The sequence below is a fragment of the Micropterus dolomieu genome, linkage group LG15 (assembly GCF_021292245.1).
Source record: "Micropterus dolomieu isolate WLL.071019.BEF.003 ecotype Adirondacks linkage group LG15, ASM2129224v1, whole genome shotgun sequence".
NCBI lineage: Eukaryota > Metazoa > Chordata > Actinopteri > Centrarchiformes > Centrarchidae > Micropterus > Micropterus dolomieu.
In genome coordinates, this window is record NC_060164.1 from 12,352,415 (window position 1) to 12,369,801 (window position 17,387).

The 17,387-nt window shown below is 38.1% G+C and overlaps 1 protein-coding gene and 1 long non-coding RNA gene across 2 annotated transcripts; one reads left to right on the plus strand and one right to left on the minus strand.

Moving 5' to 3' along the window:
- Window positions 1–50: 50 nt before the first annotated feature.
- Window positions 51–9,705, plus strand: bmp5 (bone morphogenetic protein 5). The gene is made up of 7 exons (XM_046070334.1): window positions 51–693; window positions 3,329–3,521; window positions 6,728–6,876; window positions 7,088–7,285; window positions 8,225–8,301; window positions 8,443–8,553; window positions 8,687–9,705. The coding sequence occupies exons 1-7, from the start codon at window positions 198–200 to the stop codon at window positions 8,834–8,836; spliced, it is 1,374 nt and encodes a 457-aa protein (XP_045926290.1). The 5' UTR covers window positions 51–197; the 3' UTR covers window positions 8,837–9,705.
- On the minus strand, window positions 6,728–16,141 carry LOC123983923. Its single transcript, XR_006828328.1, has 3 exons — window positions 16,052–16,141; window positions 7,072–7,207; window positions 6,728–6,867 (listed from the first exon to the last, which is right to left on the minus strand). It is a non-coding gene; the product is annotated as an uncharacterized LOC123983923 (long non-coding RNA).
- Window positions 16,142–17,387: the final 1,246 nt, after the last annotated feature.

Sequence of the window (17,387 nt, forward strand, 5' to 3'; positions counted from 1 at the left end):
TTCTGCAAGCTGATACCTCATTTGTAGAAGGGCTGACTGGTACAAAGCCCCCTCAGTTACCACCGCCAAAGTTGCGGTGCATCTGTCTGATATGGAAAGTCTATGATTGCGTATTGGCAGAGGTATAAATTATTTTATTCTTCCCACAGAGTGCGATGTAGTTCAACTTCACACCCCAGAGTGAACTACTTGTCAGGATGACAGCGCTTACACCTTTGAACCGTGCTGTACTTGGACTTGCGTGGAGCTGCTTGAGTTTTCTGTCCTGCGCTCATTGCGGGTTAAGTGACAACCATGTGCACTCCAGTTTTATTTACAGGAGGTTGCGCAATCACGAACGCAGGGAGATCCAGAGAGAGATCCTCTCCATCCTGGGCTTACCTCACCGCCCGAGGCCATTCTCTCCCGGGAAGCAGGCGTCCTCTGCGCCGCTCTTCATGCTCGACCTGTACAACGCCATGGCTGTGGAGGAGGAGGAGGTGGCTCAGCAGCAGGGCGCAGGGAAGAGCTTCAGTGCCAAAGCTCAGGGGCACTCCAGGAAGGGTTACTACAGCCCCCAGCATGCCGGGTACTCCCGTGTGGCACAGCCTTACCGCGCGGCCCCTCTGTTAGGCCACAGCCCCGCGGTCACCTCAGCACACGACACCAACTTTCTCAATGATGCCGACATGGTTATGAGTTTTGTCAATTTAGGTAAGTGGCATTAAAGAGGGATAATTTCTCACCAGTTTTCCTTAAATTACAATTAAGTAATTAATCTAGATTACAATGCAGGTGACGCCTGGTTTCAGTATTATTTAGAGGTGCTCAAGTTACAAAATCCACATCTCAAAGTAAAAGAAAAACTCCTTCTCCAACTCGTGTTTGTTTTCATCTTCATTTCCTCAACTGTAAATTAAAATAACTACTAATTAAGTATAATTTTATATTATAAAGTTATTATGGCTGATTAACGATAAACTAATGCATAATAAGACTTTCACCTGTATTAGCTTTATCTGTGTACTGGATGAAAAGCCCAGTATTTTGTAGGCTACATGAAGTGTAAAGTTATAAACAACCAACTGCAGACAGCAACTATAAAATACTGCAGCATGAAAGTCTTTATCCATGCATTTCATGATTCAGGCCCATTTAAATTCATTAATATATTTATTTGCCTGTGTTTGTCAGCACATGCAGTTAATTCATTTAGTCAAAAATAATTAGACACATGTAGTTTGAGCTTATTTAAAAAAGAACAACAACAAAATTCCCCAAGTACATTTTCAGACATCAGTCATCATCTGGCATCAGAGGTGTTCAGTTGCTTTAGCCTTGTGTGAAGTATTTTGTATTTAACAGAATTAGGCCCAACATTTTGACCCTATCAATTTGTGCTGCCTTCTTTTAAAAAGCAGCTGATCTGTATGATGATTGCGTTTGTTCAGTAGCAGGGACCCTTAACCCAGCAGATCAGAGCAACTTATCAGATGACTGTCTGACCTTGAGAAAATTGGTCTAAATTATTTCCTGTTGTTAAAGGGGGAGTGATATTGACTGATGCCTGTATATCTTGAGGTTCTGTCACTATGAGAAAGCAGTAGCTCCATTCTTCATATTTGTGTGATTTGTAGCTTTGATTGTTCTTTAAATGAGAGTTTAAATATTAAGCACGGCACATGAAATGTTGCTCAAAAATGAAATATGACGCGGCATTGCAGAATCCTAAATAAATAATACAAAAATCACCATAAATAGACTTTACATAATGTCGGTATTTTAGTGTTAAGGATTTAATTTTCTTAAATATAGAGCAAAACATGTGAAAGTGAATTTGTGTAGAGTTGCTTGGAAGTATAATCCCTCACCTTGGCCTGAGCCCATCTGTTTCCACTTACCACTATACCAGGGCATGTACACTGTCAGCCTTGAAAGCTCTGCTCTCTTTCTGGGGACTGTCAGTGAAGTGTTCAATAGGGCTCTGTCTTTATTACAGTACACTCAAATATAGCTACTGACCTCAACTGTTTTAGAAACGTCTGTGACATTTCACGCACTTCAATATGCTTATTGTAACCATTTCAACTTTCAATATATGAATAAGAAGTCAGCTATTAAAAAATCCACATGAGATTAAATGCAACTGATGAAACACACCAGTTATTTATTCATCTTATTAACAAGATACAGATACTGTCCTGGTAGAACACTCTGAATCCAATTAATATGCAACTCATCAAGAATGCACACAGCTCGCCCTTACCAGAGAGTGAAGTCATTATTTAATCTTTAGCTGTTTGAAAGTTAAATGCTGTATGCTCTCAGTGGCACTTCTGCTTCAGATTACTGCCTGTGGCTAATATAATGGAACACGCTCAGTGGGTACAAGTCAGACCTGACCTCTGACCTGTTTGTGCTAAGTAACCACAGGCGTTCTCTCTCTCTCGATAAAATATCAGGGAAGTGCATTGCATGATATCACCATGGATGTCAGAAAATCTACTGACCTCAGCCACATTCAGCCTCTTTTCTGCTACCAGGCAGGGGTGTGAGACAGTTGGCGGGCACTTTTTAGTAGAATCAAAGTATCTTTTGTCAGCATGTTCATACTGTTGATACACTGAGGCTCTCTGGTGCTGATATTAAGGTCATTGCATTGAGGGGCTTTATTTTATCTACAAAAATAGACGCAAGACCTTGAAAAATCAAGCTGGACATATATTTAATTTATTTCCATGCAGCAAAATATAAAATAATGAGACATGTTATGAGTTTTTAAACATTTTCAAAAATGACAGGCCTAAAAAGATATCCAAAATTGCTCAGTATATTAGAAATACATTGCTTTAAAGGCTAAGGGTCATTAAAGACTCTTAGCGCATTGTATGAAACCTACAGGAGGTCAATATAAGGTCAGAAATGAGGGCAGAGTAGATGCTCACATGGCGCTGAAGAATCCTGTCTGGTCTTTTCTCTCACTTGAGGAGCAGACGAAAGTGTCTTTAATTGAAATCAGCCTGTTTTTCTTAACTGACAGCCCATTCATCATGGCCAGAGAATGCAGTTAGGCACACAGTAGAGGGCCTGTCTGGGAACTGCTACCTGTATTCAGTTGACTGATTTAATGACCTGGAAAGTGCTTTTGTTGGTAGTCAAAATGTTTGGATTGGACTTGGAATGTAAAAGAAGATGTGATAAATTACTCTTTTTCTGTGCGTTAATGCCGGCATATTTTTTCTTCTGAGCAACACACGCAGTGGTTCAGGAGTTGAAGTCATATTTTTTGATCGTGTGAGCTTTGCTGCCAGTGAAAATGAATTTCATCATGAAATATTTTCTTTCCCAGTGGAGAAAGACAAAGATTTTTCTCACCAACGAAGACACTACAAGGAGTTCCGCTTTGATCTGACTCAGATCCCGGACGGAGAGGCAGTGACTGCTGCAGAGTTTCGGATCTATAAGGACCGCAGTCATGTGCGCTACGACAATATTACTCTGAAGGTTTCCATATATCAAGTCATCAAGGAATATCAAAACAAGTAAGTACCTAATCAAGTAAACCAACGATACAAGTCAGTGTCTAAATACATTTATTCAACATTTATTCAAGTACTTTACTTAAGTATAATTTCGAGGTAACTGCACACTTTTTTAGTGTATTTTAGAGTATTTCAATTTTCTGCTTCTTTATACTTCTACGCCAAACAATTTCAGATGCAAATATTGTATTTTTACACTACATTTATCTGTAGACAGATATAGTTACTAGTTACTTTGCGTACAAAATATATGACCAGCTTACAAAAAAGAATGCATTTGCTCTACCTACATTTGACATAAAATTAATCTAGCCTCATATAATCAGTCCCAGAGGAGGAAAAAAGAATATAGGCTGAGGGCCTGCAAACGTCATTCTCTTTGCAATTCGAGAAAGAAAGAAAATCGATAGAAAGAAAACAAAAATAACTGTTACTTCACTGTAATAAAGGTAAAAGTAAACAAATGTGTTCAATGCAGTTATCCTGTGTCACAGTTAAAAAGACAAATAGTCCAACAGCTATTGTCTTGTGAGGTTGAAACTTTCCACTCACATAGAAAGCCCTTGTATCTCCAACCCTGTTCTCCTTCATTCGCACCATGTCTGCCTTACAAATATAGTTCTCGGATAAAGAGACCTCCATTAGCAAGTTGGCCACTTACGAAGCTTGGAAGGTTCATCAGTTATCACTCGTCTTGTGTTGCCTGCCAAGCTGTCCATGTCCCAGATGAAACCATGAGGGCCCGAAAGGGGCGGGGTGAGGGGGGAGCGCTCCCTTGGGTGCTCCCGTGGTCACTGTTATGCCCACCACCTGCCTGTCTTAACAATATTCCGGAAGTTTAAACCATCACATAGCTGAATGCACAAGGGTGTACTTAAAAGTAGGCCCACATTTGCTTGCCAAAAATGTGTGTGGGTGATTGAAGGGGAGATATGGCCCTCCTGGGCTTTGAAAAGGTCCAAGTCAATGGACTCTGCCATCTTAAAGGGGAAGACTGCTCAGTTTAAGTTTTCACACACGTTTTCATGGGGAATAGTATGTTTTAGTTAGTGTTCACAAAGGACAACTCTTTCCCAATGCGAGAAATCTTAGAAACAATGTTATGCTTAAAAAGCCATAAGGATTTCACATTATATGAGTACTACTGGTTTGTAAAGCCATACTAGTTCATTTATGTTTTTCTTCAACATATCAGACAGAATGTTAATACTGTATACGAATATTGGTCACTACTAATGATTTTCAGTTGGGTATTATCCCAAAATCCACGTGTGCGCTAACTAAAGTATGGTCAAGTTATGGTTTAAGAAATAAATTAAAACCACTTTGTTGGGGCGTCTTAAGGGTTTAAGATAGCGACCATGTACTTTAATAGCAACATCCCCAGTTCAAGTGCAATACTTTAAAATCATGTTTTTAGGGTTAAGTAAAGGCTGTAGTCAATGTTAAATAAGTAAATCTAGTACAAGCTACTATTTTGAGTATGAAACTTGAATTTGAGATGCTGGTTTCAAAGGTATCCTGTAAAGTGTTTTTCTTAACAAAGTTATTTTATTATTGTCATTTTATTAAATTTATGTTATTATTGTTGTTAATATGTTATTTTAAACCATGTGCAAAGCCAACTTTTGGAAGAATTTGAAACCTCCAGGGTTTACATATATACATATTTGCTTGATAGCAGTTTTATTTTTCTCTGTCTTTGTTGGCACATTGCAAAACCTTTTGGTATTTTACTGCCACTAACTATCAGTTGGGGAAACATTGTCCTTGTGTACACGACCGGAACAGGATACTAACAAACTGAGGACCTCTTAAAAACATATTGCTTCATATCGCTTCACTACCAGTGGTCAAAAACTCCACAGGGTACCTTTAAAGTCAGACAATTACGCACAAACCCGACCTCCTTTTACTCCACTATTTCAATGTCACACTACGTCCTGCACTGGTGCTGAACTTTGCTACTGAACATAAATTCCTAATAGAGAATAGTGGCATATGAACATAACTTGCAGGAAACAGACTTGCCTAAAAAGAGGAGTTACGTCTATCCATGGTATTGACTCACTTTAACTCACTCTCTGGAACAGTACATCCAGTAATCACGGGATAAACAGTTTCCTCCAGGATATAAGCTTAATATTTTACATTTAAAGGAGGAAGTTCACCAGCATGTCACTCATAAGGATTAAACTCATGTGGAATTCCACAAGAGGTTGGGTTTTATTACACCTGTAATAAACACATGAATAATTCCTGAACTATTGGGGCCACATGGAAAATCTTGGTTCTCGCCGACCAGCACCATGTAACCACAAAAACTGAACAGGCGCTGCCTTATCCGATCTGCCACTTGAAAGGAATCCAATGCAAATTGCGAAGCGGTCCTTTTTCAACTTAGGGTTGATAGATGCCTTATGTCAAGCTCATGTTAAAAATACACGAGGGCTGATATACACGATTCATAACTCCTGAAGTGTTTTGCTAATCAAATAACTGAAATCTTGGCGCACCTTTCACCACGAAACACTGCAGTTTATTACTGGTCACAGCTTCTTCAACAATAACGCAGCTGCTTTCTTTTTTTTTTCTCCAGTACAAAGCTGGCAAACAAAAATGACCCAATCACTGTTACCAAATCAGTTTTCAACAATGAAGGCATTTGGTTTTAAAAGGATAAAGATATGAAGAAACAAAAAAAGCCACTTACGATTTTGGCTACTACAGTTTGGGCTAAACCATCCATTTATGATCAGTCAGTGATACCTCGTTTATCTGTTCCAGTCTAACTGGTTAATACCTCTCGGATTCAGTCTAAATGCTCTCAAAGAAGCATGAGGTTTCTTTTTTGTGTCCCATTAAAGCTGTGCAACATTAAGGTGCACATTCAGTTTTTATTTGTTCTAGAGCTTAATGCACTGTAACAGGCACTGAGGTTCTGTAATTTGTACATTCATTTCGCCATCTGTTTGACCTCTGAGACGCAGAGGTAATAATCTGGAAAACCAACATGCCAACAGGGAAAAAAAATTAAGCTAATTTTCACTGGATATATGTTAAATAATCAGAAGACATAATGTGTCTTTCTGTTGTGTAATGCACTTGCTGCTTTCTTGTGTGTCCTGGCAGTTTGAGTATGCATTCTTTTAACTGAAGTTTATTTAATGCTGATGATTGTTTCATTGTTTTTTTCTTACCTTCAGAGATGCAGAGACGTTCTTGCTCGACTCCAAAAAGGTCCAAGCATCTGATGGGGGCTGGCTAGTGTTTGACATCACGGCCACCAGTAACCACTGGGTGATGAACCCACAGCAGAACTTGGGCCTGCAGCTCTGTGTGGAGACTGTAGATGGCAAGTGAAGTTCAGTTTTCAGCTCAGTCTGATTGTCATTACTTACCACCGGTAAATGGCCATAAAGATGAATGGCTTGACCTAGTATTTGTATAAGTGCTGAACTTCAATTTCACCTTGAAAGCCATAAAGCCAAGTCATAAAATGATAAAACATCCCATTTTTCTTTAGTTTTATTTTGAAAGTTTTATTTACCTTCTGTTTTTTAAAGGACGAAGTATCAACATAAAATCTGCTGGAATCATTGGGAGGAACGGGCCCCAGTCCAAACAGCCATTCCTGGTTGCTTTCTTCAAGGCCAGTGGGGTGTTGCTTCGCTCTGTCAGAGCTGCTGGTGGGAAAAAAAAGAACCACAATCGCAATAAATCTACTAATCAACACGAATCATCTAGGGCACCAAAAACTGGAGGTATGTGCGCTTTTATGATGTAGTTAAGATGCTACTTAATTTTTTACAATTTCTTTTATCCTATACATTAGATCCATTTGAACTAAATAATTTTGTCCTGCTAAAATTCCAACAGACATCATCCATTTGTCAGACTAACCAACTTAATTTCCTGCAGCAATATACCTCCACAATTACCGGACAGATTGGCAGGAAATTAAAACAAATCATTTCAAATATGCATATTCATGGTCTCTGGGCGATGACGCCTAATCATTTTGTTATTTCTTGTCAGTTCACAGTTTTGACAAGAAATATGTGTATATTCTCTACATAATAAGCTAATTGCCATGTAATTTGCTTAGCACCTTCCTCAATGATCCCGAGAGGATGAAACCTTTTGATTTTCTAACCTTATTCATTCCTCTCCTTTGGTGCCAACCTCAGAACAAACCTTAACATTTTTAGATGATTTTTTAAATTCAGCATTCAGTTCTGATCTGCGTGCCAATTATATTAAACTAAATAATATAACTGTGAAGTACATGTCCTGTACATCTCATTAATCAATAATTATTTTAAGGAATAATTAATGACCTAGTAAAAGTTTGTTGATTATTACATTTGTCTTGGCTAATGTGCCTGTTGTATAGATTCATGACTCAAACACACTAATGTGGGAAAGGCCTGTAGCTCCCAAATCAAACATTTAATGAATCATCTATTGTTTCTTAATTGAAATGTTTTCAATTTATCACAATAATGTAGTGATTAATAAGGCCCTATGGTGATATTTATAGACTATTTATGATGACTATTAATGTGATTTTATAGTGCATTTGATCAGGAGCTTTATAGACTTGTATGCCACCGTTGTGCTAACCTTGCTACGGTAAGCAAAGTAAAACATATATACAATCCTTACTTTCTGTTATGATTAATAACCTTTTTATTTTTCAGATTACAACACAAGTGAACACAAGCAAGCCTGCAAGAAGCACGAACTTTACGTCAGTTTTCGAGATTTGGGCTGGCAGGTATGACAAAATTATTTCATATCACAAGCCAAACAAACAGTTATAACACAATGAACAGCACCTTCCCATTGAGATTATAAGGCGACGCTAAGAAAACTCACCATGTGTCGTAAATAACGGAAGCTCATTTTTTTTGTCAAGGACTGGATCATTGCACCTGAGGGCTATGCTGCTTTTTACTGTGATGGTGAATGCTCTTTTCCACTCAACGCTCACATGAACGCAACAAATCATGCAATTGTGCAAACCCTGGTAAGTATTCTTTAGAGTATAATGCAATAAAATCATGTTATAAGCTACCATAATGTTCTTAGCAGTTACAATTCATTTGATACCCACTGCTATTGCACCTCTTTTAAAACCTACTTTATGCTCTCATTTTTAGGTCCATTTAATGTTTCCTGACAATGTGCCAAAACCATGCTGTGCCCCAACCAAGCTCAACGCAATATCAGTACTTTACTTTGATGACAGCTCAAACGTTATCCTCAAGAAATATAGAAATATGGTAGTTAGGTCTTGTGGTTGCCATTAGTGGCCAGGCTAACTTTAATTTATGCTATCTATCTGGTATGGGAATCGCTGGAAAGCACATCTGTTGCAGGTGTGATGTGATGTACAGTATTATGTATATAAAGTTGTATTACCTAATTTATTTTCTTTTAAAAAAATAGCACTGAATATTGCAATATTTAAATGATTAGGACATGTTGATTTTACTTTACGTCAGTTATTACCTAACGTTTGTGTCCGTTGGCATATACTCTCTCTTATATACGTCTGTATGACAACTTATATGAGTTAACTATTCACTGGAGTCATCATGATGCATAAGATCGCTTCCCCTTCTGCTTGTTTCTTCCCCACTTCTTACAGTACACTCTCTGAGCCATGTAGAATTATACTTGTAAGTCAGTATATGATTTGTTTTTCTTCAATGCTAATATTGCGTGACTAATACATATATAATAATGTCACAAAATGCAGCATCACAAGTTATGTGATAAACAAGGGAATCCTCAAGGCGATGCTATTAGCACTAACATCACAACTTGAACAGGCATCTTAAATCAGATTGGATCACAGGGAGAGAAAAAAAGTGTGAGTGTTCTCTAATCTAAACCAAACTGCCCAAAGCTATTCTCAAGCTGTCACCATCTTTCAGCACTGATACTGTTTCACCTTTTCCAAGCCAGTTCTTTTTTTTAAAAGAGAGTGTCCTCAGAAGGGGATTATGTCAGTCTGGAATGAAACTCTTCCATAAACACTGTTTTCTCATTCCTCTGTGGACTTTGACATAGCGTCAAATGTCTTTGCACCACACTGATTCCAGCATATGTTTGGGGAAAGTATATCTTAATGTAGAGTGTTGTGTATTTTAATAAATGTACCACTTGAAAAACGCTTTATCTTTGGCTTTGCCTTTACTTGACCTCGCAGCTTTTCTTGTTCCATTTATCATCCTAAACTATATGCAGAAATGCATTTCATCTTGGAGACTTTTTACCCCCCTCCAGCTGAAAGTCCTCCAGCCTTTTCAAATTCAAGTTGTCCTTTTGTATTTCTGTTTAGAGCTCTGCGGATGTTTTACACACTGTTGCCGGACTACCGTCTCAGACTTATAAATGTTTGACAAGTATGATATAAACTAGGGGTCCACCCACGGAGCCTGCTGACATGCTCTTGGGGAGTGGTAATGCTAGTGGTACAGGGCGCTAGCGGTAAAGCAGTGGCTGTGATCTCCAAAGACAGCCCAAAAGGGTGAATATCATGAAGCTGCCATCAGAGAAAGGTATATCATTTTGTAAGCAATCCCTTCCTGATTAAGGGGAAAGATACCATGAATCTTGTGATTTATGCGATGTGTGTGGCACCTCCCTGCTTGCTTGTGTTTTGTACACTCGTATTTTGGATGTTGCCATCTGCTAAGAGCTAAGATTCACCCCAGGAAACAAAGTGGAGACCATAACTAAACTGGCCGACTGTTGGTGTATTTCCTCTTCATTCATGATAATCAGAATTTCCAGGAAAGCGCAAGTGAACGTGTTATGTCCAGAGAAGTACTCTGGTTATGCACGTATTTTCAATGCTCTTGGAAATCTAGGGATTAGGTTAAGGATTAATATTTATTTACACAACTGTGTTGACCTTGACTGAACACAGGATATGTACTGTTGCACTCTTTCTCCCCCTACCCTCCCACTTGTATAAAAAAAAATTTCCCTCTCTGACATGGCAGAACATTGAGTGACTGTATTTCACTTAATTAAAAGCAGTGGCTGGCCTGCCCAGATGTTATGTGGGCTCCATCTAAAAGGAGTGTTGACATTCAGTGAATAGAAGAGGCCACCTGCTAACTTAACTCTTGGCTTGAGGGGTGATTTGCATTCCTGCGGCCTGTTGCCTGGCATGATTACTCCTAGCACTTCACAATCCCATCTACTGTTTAATATCATGGATTTTTTTCCAATTCAGCTACATTTCTTCCTTTTCTGTAACGCAGGAGCTGCTATGAATGAGCACCTATTTAAGTTCTCCCAAACTACGCAGCCCTCTTGACAGCAATCTCCTGACCACATAAAAGGGAAGGGCAACAATTGCCATACTCAGGACAGATTAATATAGTGGCCTCTTCTCCTCTGAGACCCCCGTGGTCAAAAACAGACTGCAGTGAGTAAGCGGGGCCTTGACATTCATCAGATCAGCACTTCCAGTGGCCACTTCTGAAACATGCTGGAAAAAGGTCACAACCCATTGCAGTTTACTTTTCATGAAGGGTTTCTCGTGAATTATTCATGCATCATGCTCTCAGGTTTACAGCATATGTCACAACATACTGTGGGCTTTACATAAATATAGTTACATAATGTCTGGATGTGTTTCCATATTACGTTTTTTATCTGCCACAAACAAGTTATTCTCTGAACCTGATTGAGAAAACAGACGTGTCCATGCAAGTGGCTGTTAAGGAGATGTTCTTTTGTTCGGCAAATGTGATGTATTTAATGAGGAGAGATCATCTTGAAGCTCTTAGCAGTCCGGGACTGGCTGTCTGTCAGAAGTCACGAATGCTTGATGATTCAGGCCATTTTTTATCTAATCTAAACCATCACCAGCAGGAAATATGTTGACAAATGCTGCAAAACAAAAACAAAAAGCTAATCTTGTCAGACCACCGACAGAAGTGTTCGTGCTGGAGGCCACTCGGAGATGTCCTCGCAGATTAAATCACAGGAGCTGCAATGTTTTGTAGTCTGTTTTCTTTCTGTTTCAATTATGATTAAATCCCACTTTTAGTGGAGCCGTGCCTCATCATCCATATTAAAGAGTCTATAAACTTCTAAGAGTCAAAGTAGCTCAAGATAATTAGCAACAGTTTCTAAGTATGTGAAAGCATGCAACAAAAGAAATATTGAAAGGGAAAACTATCTTTTCCTTATGGACAACCAAGAATAAAAACTGTATGTCAGTGACTCCTAAACCTCTTTAAACCTTCCCACCACTTACTTTTAATTCCCTATAATGATTTATTTATAGTGTATTCAAAGTATTTTCAGTAGTTATTCATTTTGTAAACAAGGTTTGAGGGACATTTGTATTTGTAATGAAAATCAAACGTGGTCAGTAGTCCGTGAAAGAAAAGTTGGATTTTACACAAACATAGCCATAAACTGTGAAACTAAACATTTGTTCACAGTCTTAATGGAGTTCAATACGCCAAGTACTGTGAAGGCACACTTCTAGTTAAATGTTATATTTGCGCATTTGACTGTCTTTAATGTGCTCACTTACTGGTACAGTCGGCTCATATACACGCAGGTTAGATGACTGACGTGATGCTTATTTGGATCACATTTTGGTCAATCTCATACAACTACAAAACATAACAGTTATTGTTCATTTGGTTTGGTAATTCCATGTTTCATCGATTTACCCTCTGTTAACCAGGGGTCTTTTTCTTCCCTCGACGTTTATTTTCAAAGTGTCACCTTGCAGTCCATCCACAAGGCAAGTGAAATTGTATCTAATAAAAATGTTGTGCAGTTTACCTAATTCATCTCCCCACATGTGGTTCTCCTTATTTGTATTCTGTGGGTGGGCTGCGGCTTCCATACAGCTCAATCAGTCCCTCTTGAGAAGGGAGACCATATGGGTCACATTTTTACATTTTGTTTGGTATGACAAGGCTGCAGCAAGACCAGCGAGGAATGTGTCCCGACAGAGGGCTATGCAGAAACACTGTTATGTTTGCTTGTTATTCGAATATGCACATTAGCTTCCCCAACCAGAGAAGAGAGGGTTTTGGGTTTGTGGACTCAACTGTCACTTCCCATTACCATTAGAGGCGGCACCTGTGCATTTAAAGCATTTCTATATTTTTAAATCATGTACTTTTAGTCCAAATTTGAAACGCTATTCAAAATGTATGGCTTGAATACTGTTTAGCTGTGCTTTTCTAAGACAATTTAATAAATAAACTCTCTGTTTACTTTGTATAACTATATCTGTATTTCAACGCAGTTGTTTTCAAGGTAAATCCTGGTTGGGTTTTTTTTTAAATCCATGCAGCATTTATAAAATATATTTTCCACAAGAATCCATAAAAACATGTGAGTCCTTAAAGATTGTTATGTGGGTTTGTCTCCGTATAGAAATAAAAAGCTTCTGACATGACATGCTAACAACGTCTGCTCTCTTCTTTTGGTGCAGGTTAGTTACATCCTCCTGTCACCAATCTATTGTACAATTTATGTCAAAGAATAAATAAAAAAAAAAAAAAAGGTTTAAAAGAAAAACACAAACCAAAGCAGATGCACAGGATATTAAGCAGGCCAAGGATGTCTCTAGCCTGTATTAATCATGCTGTTTTACATTATCACCACACTTTCAAACCAATGTTAAATATGCTGCCTACAGGGTACAACAGAGGGGTCTGGGCATATCTGGGCACAATTATGAACTAAGGAAAGAATGAAAGGCACAATTCCTTCTGTAAAGGTAAATCTTTTCTATTAAAGCCTGCCGGTCTGTTGTTTTCAAAATGAAAAAACACAAAATTAATAAATAAATACTTAAATAATACATTTAAGGCAGTTAATCACCATCACTGTAATAGCCAATTCTATTAAATGTATCTAGTAGTGTTTATACTGTAGACTGAATGTTTGCTCAGTAGAACTGCAACTACAACTGTGTCTCAGTAACCTGTCAGCTGATTAAAGAAAGACAATAGCACACCACTGACTATTTCAAAAAACCTCTTGATTCAAAAGCTCTCAGATGGTATATGTCCAAATGTCTAAATAATGCAACTTAACATTCTTTGGTTTTGGCTTAAACTGGGTGTATTTCTCCCATCATGAGTTGTTCAGAAATAAGAAAAAATATTTAAAATAATATAAATATAAATGTTAGCATTATCTAAAGGTTATTTTTCAGGTATTTTCTGTCTTAAATGCATGTTACACTACATGGCGTGTCAGGGAAAAGGGAGTATGGGAGGAGGAAAAACAAAGGTTTTCCTGTGTCCCAGGCTGCGTATGGTGCTGTCAGCCATGCCGTGTTTCACTCTTACAGCGCAGGGTCATGTCCTTATCATCATTCTAGTATTTTCAAAACTTTTGGGTACCAAGTGAAATGATTTCATAGCACCAATTTTACCAGTTTGACACTATTTTGTCGAGGCAAATGGTGTTTAGGCAACACTGAGGGGTTTTGTCGAAAAGTTATAACGTTAGTTTTAACGTATACATATAATGTATTATAAAGTTACAAAATCTACAGAAAAAAGAACAAAGCATCTAAAAATGTTTATCATAAGGTGTCGTATTTTTAGACTACTATCAAAACATTTCAAACGACACTCAACCCTACACCACAATGTGTTTAACTTGCAGGTTGATGCATGTCTGTCTTGTCATATTCTCACCACCATAAAAATAATGAACAAAAAAATGCTACTGTACCAATTTAGAAAGCAAATAGAGATGTCAACAGCCACCACTTAACCCAGTTCATGCTGCTGTAAATTTTACTGTGAAATTCAATTTCTCTCCCACCAAGGATATGGATACACTGAAGGAAATTGCTATACTTTATGAGCCAGTCGGAGCAGTAATCCAGCCATGAAGTCCTCCACGGTACAATATAAAAATCTGCACAATAAATATCTGGCTGCTTAGAACCATCCGCTTGAAAGTATCTGTAACTAGCGCCTTTGTGAAGAAGAAATGAAGATATTGGCATGTCAGAATCAATGATATGATTATATTGCAGTGAATTGATTATTAACAAGTGAGGATTTATATGTATTTGATCACACAATAAAAATGGAGTAATATTCATAACTCTGAACAGCGTTACTTTGAGGTACATGTGCAGAGTCTGAGAAATTGTATTTCATAAATCAGTGTTCAACAGTCAGGATCTTGTGTGGACACGACACACAGGTAAGTGGCTTCTGTGACTCTGCGGTGTGATTACTGCAAGGATAATCTTTAACACACATGCTGTCTCTACGGGGAGCTGTGGAAAGTTGGCTCAGAGTGGCCCAGCCTTGCTGAAGAAACTGTAAGGTAGGCTGCTATTTTTATAAAGGCTTTACATTTGGAAGTGTTTGTGGTCGTTTTGTTACTTGTTATATAGCTGAATGTAATGGAAATGAGATGGGGTGGTACCTTTCCTTACACAAGAGCAAGAGAATTATATATACGTTCATTCTTTGCTCTTTTTGTGCAGCATGTCTTATGCATAATTCAGTCGCAATCATACACCATCAAGTGGTCCGTCGCTGTAGGACTGGGTGTAATTATTCTAACTACATATTCAACAAACCCTTACACCTTCTCCGGGTATGAAAGACAATGTCGTGATTATTGCTTTCAGGGTGATGACGGTGCAGTATTCGTTCAGCACCAGGACTCTCTTGTTGTTACAATCCAGTTAAATCCATGATGTAGAAATTGAAGACGGATGGAGGATGAAAATTGATTTAATCTGGTTCCTGTTTTCTTTCTTCCACTTTGTTTTCAGTATATATCTGAGAGCTTAAAACCCCTTTCATGCCATGCCGAAACCTGTACTCCATAAAGTACTGTTTTTCACATCTGTTTCTTTCTTAGCACAAAAAAGAGAATAGTCTCTTTCTTTTATATGCAACTCTTTCCAGTTCAGAACATGTGACATTTGCACTGTTTGATTTTTATTTAATAATTTGAGGCATTCATCATCTGCTTGGTCTCCAAAATCCTCATGTGTAAAATATATTGTTCTCAGGAGCTTACAAGCTAGCACAGAGACATCCTTTTTCCTGTCAAGGCGTATCCGTTTGCCTAATCTACACAAACATAAAGAGTATTGTCCCTTTACAGAGTTTAACCTAGAAGGAGACATCTTTATGTTTGTGCAGTTGTTATTTCTTAGTTGCCTGATAATTAGACTGAATTGCCGTTTTGTTTTACTTATTTAGAGTTTTATTCTACTCTGTTTTTGCTGAAGAAACACAAACACTGTTACTCTTATACCATATAAATGCATGTACTACAGAAAAAGGTTAATGTCAATGTTTCACATATTCGCGTTAGCTTGAAACCACCTCCAACTTTTAATATTCCTCTGTTTTCTTAGTAAGAAAGCTATATTTCATCTTCTTACATATGTCAGAAGACCTGTTCTATAGAACTATTTTTTGTAAAATGTCAACTCCTCCTTTTCTTCCACACCTTCTAAAAACTTTAAAGCTTCCACTCACCTGCATCCCATTGATTCAGGAAATCCCCTGAAGGCCAAGTGACCCTTTGCAGCTGGTATTTGTCAAGATAGACCGAAGCTGCCGAGTTTCCTTGAAAGTAGAAATTTTGAAAGGTCAGTTAGGGTTAATCGACTTATGCAGTTATCATTGACTGAAAAAGAGACATTTAGAAGGCAACTCTTCCTTGAGGTGAGTCGTGATTTTTCTGACAATAGACAGCAAATACAAATGATGAATTACATTTGCTATGGTGATAAGGATACAGATTTTTCAACTTATTTTGTGTTATTATAAGTAATTGTCACATTATAATTAACATATTTATTTAAAAGATTCTGCATACACAATACATAATGTACCCAACAGTGTGCTCCATGGTAGCCCACCTATTATAGAAATGATTTGCACTAATTTAGTGCTTCTACAAAATGAGCTCTTCATTATTTATAGGCACTGATGCGTTTAAAGCACCGATTTACACACATCTGAAAAGAATGGAAAGCCCAATAAACCACTAAAACCATGATATTATTTCAAATGAATTAATTATTATTTTCAGAAAAATATAACTACTACAGAAATCCCCTTTATTGATTTTTGGCAAAACCAGACCAGCACTGATTTGGTCTAATGTAAAAAGTAAATACTTAAAAATTCAACCATGAATGCTTCTGCAGTCCTTGCTTTTCTGTGCCTAAGAGGACCATGAATAAGTGATTAGAGGCGAAACACCAAAAGGCATTTTAAATTTTAGGTGGTGGCAACTGATATACATCAACCTTGAAGTCTGCTACAAAAAAGGCTTTTTCAGGGCTGATCATATGAGTCGCCCTTCTCCCCTGAGAGAGGCAGAGGTCTCTCATCACAGAGCAGTTTAGCGTGGTGAGATGGTTGAATGCTAGGACTTCATTAAGCCCCTCTATTGTTAACATCTGGGTTCAGAAGAATGGCTCTTTCTCTGGTAAATGTTGCCCTGGCTTAACAAGGGATTTTATTACACCATGCAGTTGACATTGGCAGCAGTGTCAGGTCTGGCAATGGAAACCCCTCAACTGTTTAGGTCACAGGAGATCAATCAAAGCAGCCTGGTTCCCTGAAGTATTCTCACTAGAACGGGGAGTTGAATGTGCATCTAATCTTGTTGTTGCATCAAAATATAAAACATAAGCTGCGAGAACACTGGTTAAAATGCTTTCACTGTGAACAAAGCAGTCAGTACTGGGTCTGTTTATAAATCATTAGGAGCCGATTAGCAGTTGTACAAACTTCTTCTTTCTATATTTTTTCTGTCCTGCACCTGTATTCTTTTTTGGGGGGAGATTCACATATCATTGCA